We start from the raw sequence: 12,350 nt of genomic DNA, 5'->3' as shown, positions 1-12,350 counted from the left end.
CGATACTGTCGTTGCTGAATCCTTATCGCCTTTCCTCTAACACATGCTGTCATTTGCTTCCATCGACGTGTAGGGAATGTCTATGATACAATGTCTTCGAGTATCAAAACAGAATTGAGTTCTACAGCCTCGGCGCCCTGTAGTTGAGGGTTGCACTAGCTTGGTTCACCGGGAGCACGAAAACTTCAGCGAGATTGACATGTGGGGGGCGTGATGCAGCCCAGACGATCTCTTCTGCAATGTCCTCTGCCACCACTTTGTGGTATGTGAGTATGGGCGGGTTATGGGCGTAGTAAATCACTCACGAGGCTGAAGCCCCTCGTAGACCTTGTCTGCTGCGGACTTGTCGCCTTTGAAACGAATGACAGAGAACTCGGTCTCTACCATACCTACCAACAACTTGAGTATAGCTCTGGCTGCGATGATAGATTCATTTACCAGGCTGGATTTCGGTGACACGAATGGGAGTGTCGACAAGCTCCTTCATGAGAGAGCCAGTAAATGCGCTGACAGCATGTTTGGTTGCGCAGTAGAGGCTGCCTCCAGGGTAAGCTTCTCTGCCCGCGATCGAACTAAGGTTAATGACATGTCCAGTCTTTCTCTTCTTGAAGTCTACGAAGCCAAATGAAAATTATACTAATCAAGGCCTGAGATACGCACCCTTGATGAACAACTGGGTCAGGGCAATCAAGCCAAACACGTTCGTTGCGAACATGCCCTCCATGTTATCCATAGACAAGTCACCAACTTTTTCCACACCCACGACATATCCAGCATTGTTGACTGTAATCTCGGATGTAAGAAAGCGACTACCATGACGTATTGTGTATACTCACCGAGGATATCGATTTCGCGAAGATCAGCAGGTATCTTCTCTAGGAAGCCGTTGATTTGACTTCTGTCAGAAATATCGAGTTGCACGGTAACGAATTTGCCGCCATGTTGTAGGCCGGCTTCTTTGTGAGCAGCAGTACATTCATCTGCAACTTTTTGTAGTGCATCCGCTCGGCGAGCGGTAAGTATAACATTGGAACCTCCCTGCGATAACGATGAATGATTAGGAATAGGGCAGATCATGACGGACTACCTTGGCAAACAATACAGCGGTGGCCTGTAGAGAGTCGATCAGTGCCACTATTGTCTACGTGACCTAGGTTTGTACACACCGCTCCGATACCAGAACTTGCTCCAGTGATAAGGACTGTCTTGCCAAGAAGGCGAGATGCATTGAAGACAGACATGTTTCGAGTAAGAAATTGCAAAAAGGTTGAATTTAATGAACTTGCTGGGTGAACGCGCGCTCTACGATGGATATCCGAATGCAAGAGATGCACGAGGATCTAATAAATCTCAAGGACATGCTGTCGCGGGGCCGGAAATTCCATCATGGACGGTCCGAAGATAGACGCGGAGAGCCGCATATGTTAACAGTCCCATAACCTCACATGCTAGGAATATCATCAACGATACCACGATGGCGAGTATTTCAAAAGCACAATCGTCGTCGTCGAACTATCGGTGGTCCAACCTGCTGGCATGGTTGAGGACTTGTGGAATGAAAGTAGGAGCAGATGACTTGCTTGTTGAGTGCAAAGAAACGCCCAGTTGAGCCACCAATTGATTCACCTCGTTCGGCGGTCACCGCTTGATCTAACATCCGTCTGGACACACAGCTGCTGGGAATGGACTTTTTGTTCGAACGTCGTGTCCTGTGAGCTTTCGCGTGGACAGAATGGGGATCCATGCCCTGATAATATTAATCGTGACAGCCATCATCCCTACTATTTGTGGTGCCACCTCAGGCATTGATGAATATTAAGACGTTAAAGTCCCTCCATCCAACGTCTGGACCCACGCCATTGACAGCTACGCAAATGATATCTCTACATCTGTGTATCAACCGTCCGCATGGAAGCGAGGATTCTCCGGACCCTCACTATGGTCCATATATCTCGACCTTGCCTAGGGAGTTTGATAGTCATCCTTTGACTTGGCTTGTGCGATCAAAAAGTGGCATAGAGTCCGGAGGGGTCCCACTGCTTGGATATCTCCCGCCGAGTGTCCGTGCATCCTTGGTTAAGCTGCATGACCGATTTTGTCAAGACTGGGCTGCAGTGCGAGCGTACTTGGTGGGAGTTACCCACTATTGCACTCGGTTTCATTCTCTAAAGTGATAGCAGACTGCGAATTCCTATGTTTCCTCAAATTATGACGCCCATTTGGACGATGTCGATGGTTCTACTCGCAATTACGCGTGGGCTTGGTTGAATGGCACGTATTTTCTGTATGAATGAAACTCCCTCATCTACATCGCCTCCAGTCAATACTCGCTGCATATATTACCGCCTTAAACCATCGAAGGAAGATCCTGATAATCTGACTTTATGTCCCATCCTCGACTTTGCCAACCACACCCCAAATGGGTTGCATATGACTCCAGTTCCATCAGAGGCCGATATTTGGGACACTGCGCCGGTCAAGCCGATTGGGAAAGGATTTAGATTCGTCTCTCCGGCCGATGAATCTGTTCAAGAGGGCGAGGAGATCTTCCTGACTTACGGGGCCCATCCTAACCGCACGCTGTTCATTGAATATGGATTTGTCAACAAGTCATCAGCCGAACCAGACGTTACGGATGGCGAAGTCGATGTGCAAGATGTGGTGGAATCCTTGATACTTGACCAGAAATCCGGTGCTTTCGTCAAAAGCGTCCTCGAAGACGAAGGGTATTGGGGGTACGTAACTTTTGAATTCCTGGTCAAGTGATCTGCCTCATTAATTTCCCGTAGAGACTGGACCTTATATTGCTCGGCGGAATCAGCGCAGCCGTCATGGCGCTTGATAACAGCACTAAGGCTTCATCATCTCGTTGTCAACAATAATATCCACGATAACGCCATTCAACCATGGCGCGATGTCATAGCGGGCAAACAAGAAACGATATCTGTCGGAAACGAAATCGCTTGGAAGCAGTCGTTGATCACAATTTGCGATACACTCATCACCAGAGCCCAGACCAGTCTGCGCTATCTGAAGAGTGACGATGCCGAGATGTATAGTGACGGTTGGCTTCCCTGGATGCGCGAGAATATACGGACGCTTTGGAGGGAAGAACTATTGGTAGCCACGGTCGTAAAACAGTGTATCCTAAGGGGAGATGATTTTTGACTTGATAGGTACCGCGGAGAACCACGTTGCTTTCGCCTGAGGATATATTCATCGAAGGTACTATGTATTGGGGATCATCTGGCATTCAGACACTTTGCAACATCCTGTCTCATTAAATATACCATCTGGTCACAAATCATTGTAGACCTATCATATATACATTAATACTACGAAGTTGGATCATCGAAGCCAGGGGAGAGATAACACAATCGAGATCATCGTTAAGACGGAGGCAGAAGTCACATCAGAGCCTCATCACTAACGGAGCACAGCGTCACAGGACAAGGTGCATTAACTTGCCGGTGATGTGACTGTCCGACTGAGTGGTAACTGATGGTGCATCGACGAAGGTCGTGAAGGGCAGGTGAATGTCGCATGATAACACTTTAACTCTTGCCGAAATGACCGCGCTAGACTCCATGATGTCATCCCAAGTAATATCCATGTGTTGCGATATTACTTGCTTGGCAAGGAGGTACAAACTGGATGAGGTCAGAGTGGTGATACTAGCTTCCAAGACTGAAAGTATCCTGCAAAGCGCGAGGACGTACGTCATACAGGTCATAGCATCACTAGAGGAGCAGCAGCAACTACCGTCACTGATTCCGTCGTCCTCATCATTGGGATGGGAGTTAGAGGTGAAGAAGACGTCTCAAGGAAATGTGCCGACGATAAAGTGTCAGCACAAGCATCAACTCTGTCGATGCACTTTGCCATTCAGTTGCAACGTCATACTTAACCAAGAAGTTAACTGCGTTGCTTGCCGTTAGCGTGACAGAGCTACAAAGCAAAATATCGGTAATAGCACCGGTGGTACTACATCATCCAGAGCTTCTTGAGCGCTTTATTAATATTGCGAGATTAGTGCATAGCAATGATACACATGGAACGAACCATTACTAGTATGTTGGACGTCATACCAGACTGCCCAAGATCGAATATTGAATATTGAAGTACGACGCTGATTTCCCTAACCGGCGACCCACCCCAATCTTGGCGGCTCTGGTCAAAGTATAGCACGATTCGGACACGATTATTGACGACCGACGGATTCTGTTATACCACGCTCAGTGCATACGGTGTTGAGCACGTTAAGAAGCAAACAGCAAATTCAGGTGCACAGGAAGGTTAGGTACAGGAAGCAAGACACAGCCACACGGGAACTCACAAGCGAACAACTTGAAACGTTCGGCGCTCACCGACTTTTCTTATTCTTCCAGCTAAAGGCTTGAAGCTTGACGAGCCTACTTCACCATGGCTATTGAACCACTATTTGGGACGAGAGCCCAACAGGCTTTCATCATCACAAGTACGTTTTCATCTTACTATCCTTGTGATATTGTCATTTAACGGAACCTCTGCCACAGTCGCAGTCCGTTAGTCGTTTCGTTGAAGCTTCTTGATCGAGGTTTGACCTAGGTGCTCATAGAGGCCATTGTGGTGATAACCATGGTTGCGTTGACGTTCGGCATAGTAAGTATCTATACTTGCAGTCGAAACGAGACGTCTACTAACCAGCAGATGTCAAGGTTCGAGCCGAAGTAGGATCCTCCTTTGAGGAGCTTGGATACAAGGTACCTTTCTCCATACATAATTAGCAATCTGAACTGCTCACTTTTTGAAGACATTACCATGCTATCTGGCCCTTTTTATTTTGGCAGAGTATGTGGTTACCCTCACAAACTCCCGGTTGTTGACAGTAGCGCAGGATATTCGAATTGCTAATGGCATTCGACGCTCTACGGTCACGGAACATTATCCAGCTCATGGGGATTGTTCGTGAGTTGTAATGTGGTCGAAGATGCTTCCTCCTTTCTGAATACTTCGTAGTCTTTCATGCAGCCCTCATCGTTTTTTCTGCTCTCCAAATTCACGAAACCCGCGTCGCTATATTTGGATGTCAGGCTCCTTGCACCACAGATCCCAATGATCTATGGAATAAGGTCCAACGTTTCCTGATCGTCTCACCCTGTATAATTGCTGCATCGTGGGTGTTTTTGATATTCTGGATCAAGCAGCTGTACGCTGAGTTCGGGTACGGTCTCATGCTTATTGCATGTAGCGTTCATTACTGAGATTCATGTAGATGGGTTATCTTCCATGTCGTGGGGGCAAACCCAAGATTCAAGTGTGAGTGAAATGTTCATTTTTCTTGATGATTTGGCGTTGACTCGGAGCAGCCATGTATCAATTCTATCAGATCTTCATCTGCTTACTTAAATTCGACTTCTTCTGTTTCGTGGGGGTGACTATGCAGGTGATGAATCATGGTTGTTTAAGATTATGCAGGGACTGAAAATCAGCAGCTTCTTATCGTTGTCCTCAGCAGCAATTCTGCTGAGTTTGGGGTCACTGTCGCTGCAATTCCTGTGGTTGTAATTCTTTTGGCCGGCTGCGCACGTGCTGTCAAGCACGAAGTCAGGTGGTACGATGGTTCCAGCTATCCGCTTCACATGATTATCTGAACCGTCTGCTAGGATGATGATGATTGCCCTCGTGTTGATGGTGGCTGCGATGACCTATTGTGAGGTGTTTTGTCTTGGTGCATTGACTAGCAACTGATGGCACATGTTAGTCTGTACGTGTATGACACGCGTTGATTGTCTCGCGAGTTGACACAGCCCCTAGTATACAAACTTGTTCGCTTCTACGAACCTTCCTCGGAGCAACAGTATTATTCAACTCGCGCCACATTGACTGTCTTCAGTAAGTCATGTACACTGATCTGTTTCATCACGACGCTAAGCCCCATCTGGCTGCTATAATTAGCCGTCGTCGCCTTCCTGCTCCTCTTGTGCTCGTTCGCGATAGGAATCAAGTGCCTCCGTGACTTTGACAAAGGGCTCCATGAGTCTAAGACGCATGGTCAGTCCTACACCCCTGTCAAGACGCAGGTCATCGACGTGTTCAGAATGAGTGATTAACTTTTTTCCTTAGACCTCGGCAAGAACTCACGGTACTTATCTTCCCCAATCACCCCAGGGGGCATGACAGAGCGCCAGTCGTCATATTTCCCGGGCGGTGCTCCTCTTCAGCAACAGATATCCATAGAGTGATCTATGACTCATGCCCGGTACAAACATCACAATGAATTGAGACTACGATCATGACGACATGGACAAGATTTGCTCTACATATGTAACGATCTGCTCTTCGTCTTTTGGAAGTGGAGATCTCCTTTGTGTTATTTAGTGTTTTGGACTACAGCTTTTCGTAATTCCTGTCACAATATACCCTATCGATTTCCACCGCTGTGTCTGAGCATAATAGCGATAAGAGAATCGGGGCGGAAAAACTGGAACTCCAAGCTGTAAGAAGGTGAGAGGTAAGACACGAACTTCGATCGCGGATAAGGAGACTAATATTTACAAACCTATGTAAGACACGAGCCTGAGAGGCAACTAAGTAAGTAATGTAGTACACTATGAATAGAGAATACACGCCTCAGTCGCGAGCAACGAGACTGAGGTGTATGAAGGAGGGCTAACCCCTCAAATATGTAAGAAAATAAAAGTACCGTAGAATGTCTATTAATTATATACCACAATGTCCTTTGAATCACCCTGGATCACCCTCGAGTCTTCACCGGTCTTGACACAAATAACTATCTTCACGCCAAAGTTCAAAGTCCCATCATAGAAAGCAATGGAATCTTCTTCATCTTCTTCAGTGCGTCGACGGCGTCGGGGGCTTTCATGCGTAGCCTTGCATCGTCTTGCCAGCATGCTTCAATAAGTCTTGTGATGGGTTTTTCCAATCCTTCGAGCGAGGGTCTCCTTCCTGCCCTCAGACACTTGATTAGTTCCTCTCCTTGGAAAGGAATGTTTCCGGTATAAATCTGGAGGGAGGTGAAGCAGGGAAGAACGATTCGAACAGGACACAACCACTTGCCTCGTATAGCACACAAGCAAATGCGTACATGTCAGTTTCCAGCGTCATGCGCAAGACATCCGTGTTTCCAAAGAAAATCTCTGGTGCAGTCCACTGCAGCGTTTGTCGACGGCCGACGTCGGTAGAATCCAGTATTTTACGACTATCATCAGACATCGAGACTCCGAAGTCGGCCAGGCAAGCATTCTTTCGATCGTCGACCAAGACATTGCACTGTATGAAATGAGCCTGAGAACATTTCTGACAGGAGAAGTACTCACTCCCTTGAGATCACTATGAACGATAGGCGGATCGAGACTGTGTAGATAAGAGAGACCTTTTGCAACCCCTGCTGCCTATACAGAAAACCAATGGTCGATAAGGGTTGCTGATAGTATCGAGTAAGATAACTTGCCAGATGGCGAAGATCGCAGTGTTCCCTGCCCGTATGCTCGAGGTACGATCTCACGTTACCATTGTACATGAACGGTGAAACGAGCCACAACCTTTGGTCTTGTTCTATGACTCCTTTGAATGTCACGATGTTGTCGTGTTTCAAGTGACTCCAAATCACTGCCTCGCTCACAAAGTCCTGCATGTAAACAAGTAAATGGGGGTTAGATTGACGAATGAGAAACTACTCACTTTGCGACACTGGCCAACGGCTCGGTAGTGCGATCGCTTGATGGCAACAGCTTGATGATTATAAGATGCTGTGTAGATAGTTGCGAAACCGCCCTCCCCAACAACACGCATCAGATGTGGCACTACTCCATCCAACAGCAACTGGCATGGCAAACGACCAGATTTTCGTGATAGTCGAATGGTATATCTCAAAAGCCGTGCATGTGTGGCATGATCAATGGCAGTATCTCGCAGGATCTGTGTATGAGAAATCAATCACTGAATCAAGGCAAAGGTGTGGAGATATACGTCTTCAAGCAGATCGACCATATTCTGTGCTTGGTTGTCTGCAAGGCCGTAGAACTCATTTTCATAATCTCTTCCGCACAGAACCAGGAGGATACGAAGCACTTCCCCATCATCATAAGGAACGGTGCGTTTCGGTGTAAACTTGACTGAAACATGTACTGGGCACCGATCTTTCTCCTGTCAGGAAGATGTGAAAAAAGTGACCTGGCTGAAATTGAGACCTACAGTTCGATCCAAGAGGCCCATCAAAACATCCTTGATGGTCCGATACTGGGTTAATACCATAAGGTCATTGTGATACCAACTTCTCCACTCTGTGACTTTCTGTTGCAGCTCGTTCAGTAGCCTAGAATGTGTCAACTTTACGAATCGCATAGCACAGGTTGCCTTACGATCTATTGTTCGCGCAGCGTTTCAGGTGTGCATAGGTGTAGACCATCAAATTCTGAAACACGATTCTGAGCTTCTTTCAGTATTTGCACAAAGAATGGAAGTACTTGGTACACTTTGACACTGTTGACGTATTCGCAGCATATTTGCTTGTCTTCCTTTGCGAGCTCGCTGGATTTCTCGATTTTTCCAAGAAGCTTGTCGCGTAATTTACCGAGCTGTCGTCGCCATGGGTCTGAGTCCGATGGACCGTGTCTGAAACCCGGTGCGATCGAGGGTGGGTTGAATGCCGGAACGACGGCTGGTGAATGCCCAGCATGCTGCAGGCGACGACATCAGGGCATATATCAATTGAATCATCGTGTACACCGACTTGGGTATGCCGCTTCTGTGGCTTTGACATATGAGCATTATGCGCGACCAAGGGTGGGTTGAGTGCCGGAACGACGGCTGGTGTATGCCCAGCATACTGCAGGCGACGACATCAGGGCATATATCAGTTGAATCATCGTGTACACTGACTTGGGTATGCCGCTTCTGTGGCTTTGACATATGAGCATTATGCGCGACCAAGGGTGGGTTGAGTGCCGGAACGACGGCTGGTGTATGCCCAGCATACTGCAGGCGACGACATCAGGGCATATATCAGTTGAATCATCGTGTACACTGACTTGGGTATGCCGCTTCTGTGGCTTTGACATATGAGCATTATGCGCGACCAAGGGTGGGTTGAGTGCTGGAGCGACGGCTGGCGCATGCCAAGCCTGCTGCAGGCGACGACATCAGGGCATATATCAATTGAATCATCGTGTACACTGACTTGGGTATGACGGTTCTGTGGCTTTGACATATGAGCATTATGCGCGACCAATGGTGGGTTGAATGCCGGAGCGACGGCTGGCGCATGCCAAGCCTGCTGCAGGCGACGACATCAGGGCATATATCAATTGAATCATCGTGTACACTGACTTGGGTATGACGGTTCTGTGGCTTTGACATGTGAGCATTATGCGTGACCAAGGGTGGGTTAAATGCCGGAGCGACGGCTGGTGCATGCCAAGCCTGTTGTGGACGACGACATTAGGACATATAGCAATCGAACCATCGTGTATACTGACTGGAGGATGATGGTTCTGTGGCTGTGACATATGAGCATTATGCGCGACGAAGGGTGGGTTGAAGCCCTGAGTGACGGCTGGCGCATGCCAAGCCTTCTGATGATGGTTCTGTGGCTGTGATATATGGGCATTATGCGCGACCAAGGATGGGTTGAATGCCGGAGCGACGGCTGGCGCATGCCAAGCCTGCTGCGGACGACGACATCAGGGCATATATCAATTGAATCATCGTGTATACTGACTTGGGGATGATGGTTCTGTGGCTGTGACATATGAGCATTATGCAGGTACGGTCGATGCGATGGAGCGTGATGACTGGGCGTAGGTGCCATCATGCTGTTTCGGCATTGATGAACTGCCCACAGCTCCTGTGGAACACTAGCCCTGCATCGAGGACATTCGAGTCTCATTATGAACTGAGTGATAGTGAAGTGGAGTGAAGTAAATTGGATGTGAATGTGAATACTGGAAAATCAGTTCACGAGTTGGGCCTTTTATGACCGACCTCGTATCAGGAACAAACACGAGCATGAGGAAGACCCCTGAGGGCTCTGTCAATGATGACGGGTTCTTTGCAACCAAACGGATTTCCGACTCAATTGTACATTGTAAAATGTATGGTCATCGCGGCGCTCCCTCGCGGATAAGGCCGCTGAGCCTAATTATGTAGGTCGTATCCAGCGCGCGACGAATCAACCGAATGTTGTGTCGCGGAGGCCGCGCGACACATATGACGTGTTTAGACGCCCTTAGGCTAGTGATCTTGTTGTTGTGATCCACAACGTAGCCGAACTACCCAAAGAGAACAAAAGCCATGAGAATCAACGCACACATCGGCGATAGTAAAGCCCTACATGTTGATTGGAGAACAAGAGGTGGGTGTTATTTTCTACACAACCACGGAGACGGTCGTTGGTTCATCAGTGAGAGGCCTCTCTTTACGTTGACAATTTGAAGCTTTCCCTAGCTTAAGCGAGCGCTCTCATTGGTGGAGAGGACTAGAGGTCCGAGACTATACCAAACAGGGATCGTTCAACGATAGTTTTTCGACGGGTCCAAACACTGGTAAATACTTGATGTTATCTTCATGATTGTTCTATCATTTCAGTATGAGCAACTGTACGCTTAATGATACTACTTACGAGAAAGCACATAACAAGCCGAAAACAACGACAACAGTAGGGGGCTTGGGGCAGAAATGCACATATCAAACTTCGCATCTATGAAACAATAAGTGGTAGTAATGCCCGCTAAGAACAGCACTTCTTCCCGGTGTTCCCGTTGTAATAATGCTGTGAGGTGATACAAGTCTATGCACATCAACAACAATCGCTAGAGCACCACCGTGCTCAACACCATCCAGAGAAGTGGCGGGGCCAACACAGCCCATGATAACAAATACCACACCCAAGAACTCGCTATCGCAGTCTTCCCTGGTAGACGACGTATGGTGACGGGCATCGCGGGTGGATGCGGGTTAGTGGCAGTATGACGAGACGGGAGATCGATGGCAAGCGGTGATATCAACAGAGAGGCTAGAGCTCATCGAGTAGCATGGAGACACTGCAGCTGGCGAACCTCTCACACAAGCTGTCTGCAGAAACATCATCTCACTGGACGTTTCTCCAGACGGCGCAGTGATAGTGACTAGTTTCAAAACGACGAAGCTGTGGAGCACAGAAAACATGCAGCTGCAGGGGAATCCAATGGATTTTCATGCAGAAGTCACTTTTGTGCTCCATGGGATCTGTCGTTTTGACTCGTTCAGTAGATGACGGCGACAAGAAGGCGTGGGAACTTGCAATTAGGATCGACTTGTCTTCCTTCTGCGTCTGAAGATCTGACTACCGGAGACTTTGCCATACGGTCAGCCTGCCAGCGGCGGAGGTCGCTGAGCGCTGGAATGGCCATGCTAACAAGATTGTACTCCGAGTCTGACGAGGGTGAGGATACTAGTATACTCGAAATATCATGTTCGCACTCTTGTCACCTCCACATCTCAAGACAGCCTCTTGCAATTCTCGTGTCAACGCGCGTCACCACGTTGCAGCAAGGCTTGCATACTCATTGTTCAGTTTTTTCGGTACCCACCCACCTGTGATCTATGGCGAGAAGAAACAACATGCGCTCGGACGACTCTTGCCGGAGATCGTAGATCAGTCAACTGAGCCTCACTTGCGGGTGTTGAGGTTGGTTGTTCGTGTACCAGAACAGAACAGAACCGACTTGATTGTGTACGTCGTTTTTCGTGCATCATCGGCATGTTGATTATTTTCCGCGAGCCATACGGTTCCAGGCTGCATAAATATATTGCCTCAGAACCGTCGATGTGCATGAGCATCAACCCAACTTCATCAGCATCAGCACTTGCTTTGTAAAACCCAGTCAGGGCGGGAAGTTCAAGTTGCATGGCGACGACTAGGTTCTATGAACTTGCTACTTCTGTAATTCATTCAACGTCCTACAGGTCTGAAATGGAGAGATACTGTTTTTGTATGGCAACAATTATGAGGGCCAGAGAACAGCTGAACACCAAGAGGGGGTCGTCTTCGTTATGAATGATTTCCCACTGGTACGTGCCCGTTTCTACATTTTGATGCCTTCGACCCACACTCACGGTTTTTGCAGAGCTTTGGCGTCACACTACGGTCAACAGTGGATACCCGACAAATGCTCCAGAGAGGAACAGCGGTCTAAAAGCACCTGAACATCTGGCATGCTCAAAAAATAAAGGTTTGCCAGGGCGAGAGTAACACAAGGTGCTCCATGGCGGGACAGCGGTCTAGAAATATCTGACGGTCATGGACGGGGAGCAGGGGAACAGTGATAGAAAGTGCTATCAAGTGTTTTCCATACGCGTCCAAAAAGTTG

The 12,350-nt window shown here is 48.0% G+C and overlaps 5 protein-coding genes across 5 annotated transcripts; 3 read left to right on the top strand and 2 right to left on the bottom strand.

The window, feature by feature from the left end:
• Positions 1-121: 121 nt before the first annotated feature.
• EDB91DRAFT_1041504 (NAD(P)-binding protein) lies at positions 122-1,241 on the bottom strand (the record flags this gene model as incomplete). Its single annotated transcript, XM_041312930.1, has 7 exons — positions 122-255; positions 306-389; positions 439-612; positions 661-783; positions 837-1,038; positions 1,088-1,111; positions 1,167-1,241. 7 exons carry the CDS (start codon positions 1,239-1,241, stop codon positions 122-124), a joined length of 816 nt encoding a protein of 271 aa, XP_041184634.1.
• Positions 1,242-1,386: 145 nt separating this feature from the next.
• On the top strand, positions 1,387-3,168 carry EDB91DRAFT_1233525 (uncharacterized protein; the record flags this gene model as incomplete). Its single annotated transcript, XM_041321110.1, has 6 exons — positions 1,387-1,423; positions 1,674-1,711; positions 1,770-2,129; positions 2,181-2,271; positions 2,321-2,735; positions 2,790-3,168. 6 exons carry the CDS (start codon positions 1,387-1,389, stop codon positions 3,166-3,168), a joined length of 1,320 nt encoding a protein of 439 aa, XP_041184633.1.
• Positions 3,169-4,330: 1,162 nt separating this feature from the next.
• EDB91DRAFT_1325724 (uncharacterized protein) lies at positions 4,331-6,422 on the top strand. The gene is made up of 14 exons (XM_041325208.1): positions 4,331-4,477; positions 4,536-4,544; positions 4,598-4,641; positions 4,698-4,742; positions 4,793-4,830; positions 4,877-4,947; positions 4,999-5,203; positions 5,255-5,298; positions 5,349-5,425; positions 5,475-5,593; positions 5,646-5,692; positions 5,797-5,874; positions 5,938-6,084; positions 6,151-6,422. The coding sequence occupies exons 1-14, from the start codon at positions 4,423-4,425 to the stop codon at positions 6,222-6,224; spliced, it is 1,053 nt and encodes a 350-aa protein (XP_041184632.1). The 5' UTR covers positions 4,331-4,422; the 3' UTR covers positions 6,225-6,422.
• Positions 6,423-6,506: 84 nt separating this feature from the next.
• EDB91DRAFT_36242 (kinase-like domain-containing protein) lies at positions 6,507-10,159 on the bottom strand. The gene is made up of 10 exons (XM_041327001.1): positions 9,722-10,159; positions 8,469-8,681; positions 8,364-8,416; positions 8,197-8,317; positions 7,972-8,148; positions 7,684-7,920; positions 7,450-7,630; positions 7,320-7,390; positions 7,060-7,272; positions 6,507-7,006 (listed from the first exon to the last, which is right to left on the bottom strand). Exons 1-10 carry the CDS (start codon positions 9,887-9,889, stop codon positions 6,791-6,793), a joined length of 1,650 nt encoding a protein of 549 aa, XP_041184631.1. The 5' UTR covers positions 9,890-10,159; the 3' UTR covers positions 6,507-6,790.
• Positions 10,160-11,952: 1,793 nt separating this feature from the next.
• On the top strand, positions 11,953-12,176 carry EDB91DRAFT_1040775 (uncharacterized protein; the record flags this gene model as incomplete). Its single annotated transcript, XM_041312887.1, has 2 exons — positions 11,953-12,051; positions 12,108-12,176. Coding segments are annotated over 2 exons (168 nt in total), but the record flags the coding sequence as incomplete, so codon positions are not given.
• Positions 12,177-12,350: the final 174 nt, after the last annotated feature.

This window comes from Suillus paluster (genome assembly GCF_016628075.1).
Source record: "Suillus paluster strain FC165 chromosome Unknown EDB91scaffold_1, whole genome shotgun sequence".
Lineage (NCBI taxonomy): Eukaryota > Fungi > Basidiomycota > Agaricomycetes > Boletales > Suillaceae > Suillus > Suillus paluster.
The sequence above is the reverse complement of the archived record's forward strand: the minus strand, read 5'-3'. Positions and strand labels throughout refer to the sequence as shown.

What these genes read in the sequence shown, in the direction of transcription:
- EDB91DRAFT_1325724 (XM_041325208.1), top strand. Translation starts at nt 4,423, where the DNA reads ATGGCTATTGAACCACTATTTGGGACGAGAGCCCAACAGGCTTTCATC. An exon ending in CAGCTGTACGCTGAGTTCGG is followed by an intron (nt 5,204 to 5,254) that starts GTACGGTCTCAT and finishes AGATTCATGTAG; the next exon opens with ATGGGTTATCTTCCATGTCG. An exon ending in GGTGGCTGCGATGACCTATT is followed by an intron (nt 5,693 to 5,796) that starts GTGAGGTGTTTT and finishes CACAGCCCCTAG; the next exon opens with TATACAAACTTGTTCGCTTC.
- EDB91DRAFT_36242 (XM_041327001.1), bottom strand. Translation starts at nt 9,889, where the DNA reads ATGAGACTCGAATGTCCTCGATGCAGGGCTAGTGTTCCACAGGAGCTG. An exon ending in CGATCTTCGCCATCTGGCAA is followed by an intron (nt 7,391 to 7,449) that starts GTTATCTTACTC and finishes CTGTATAGGCAG; the next exon opens with CAGGGGTTGCAAAAGGTCTC. An exon ending in TTCATAGTGATCTCAAGGGA is followed by an intron (nt 7,273 to 7,319) that starts GTGAGTACTTCT and finishes CATTTCATACAG; the next exon opens with TGCAATGTCTTGGTCGACGA.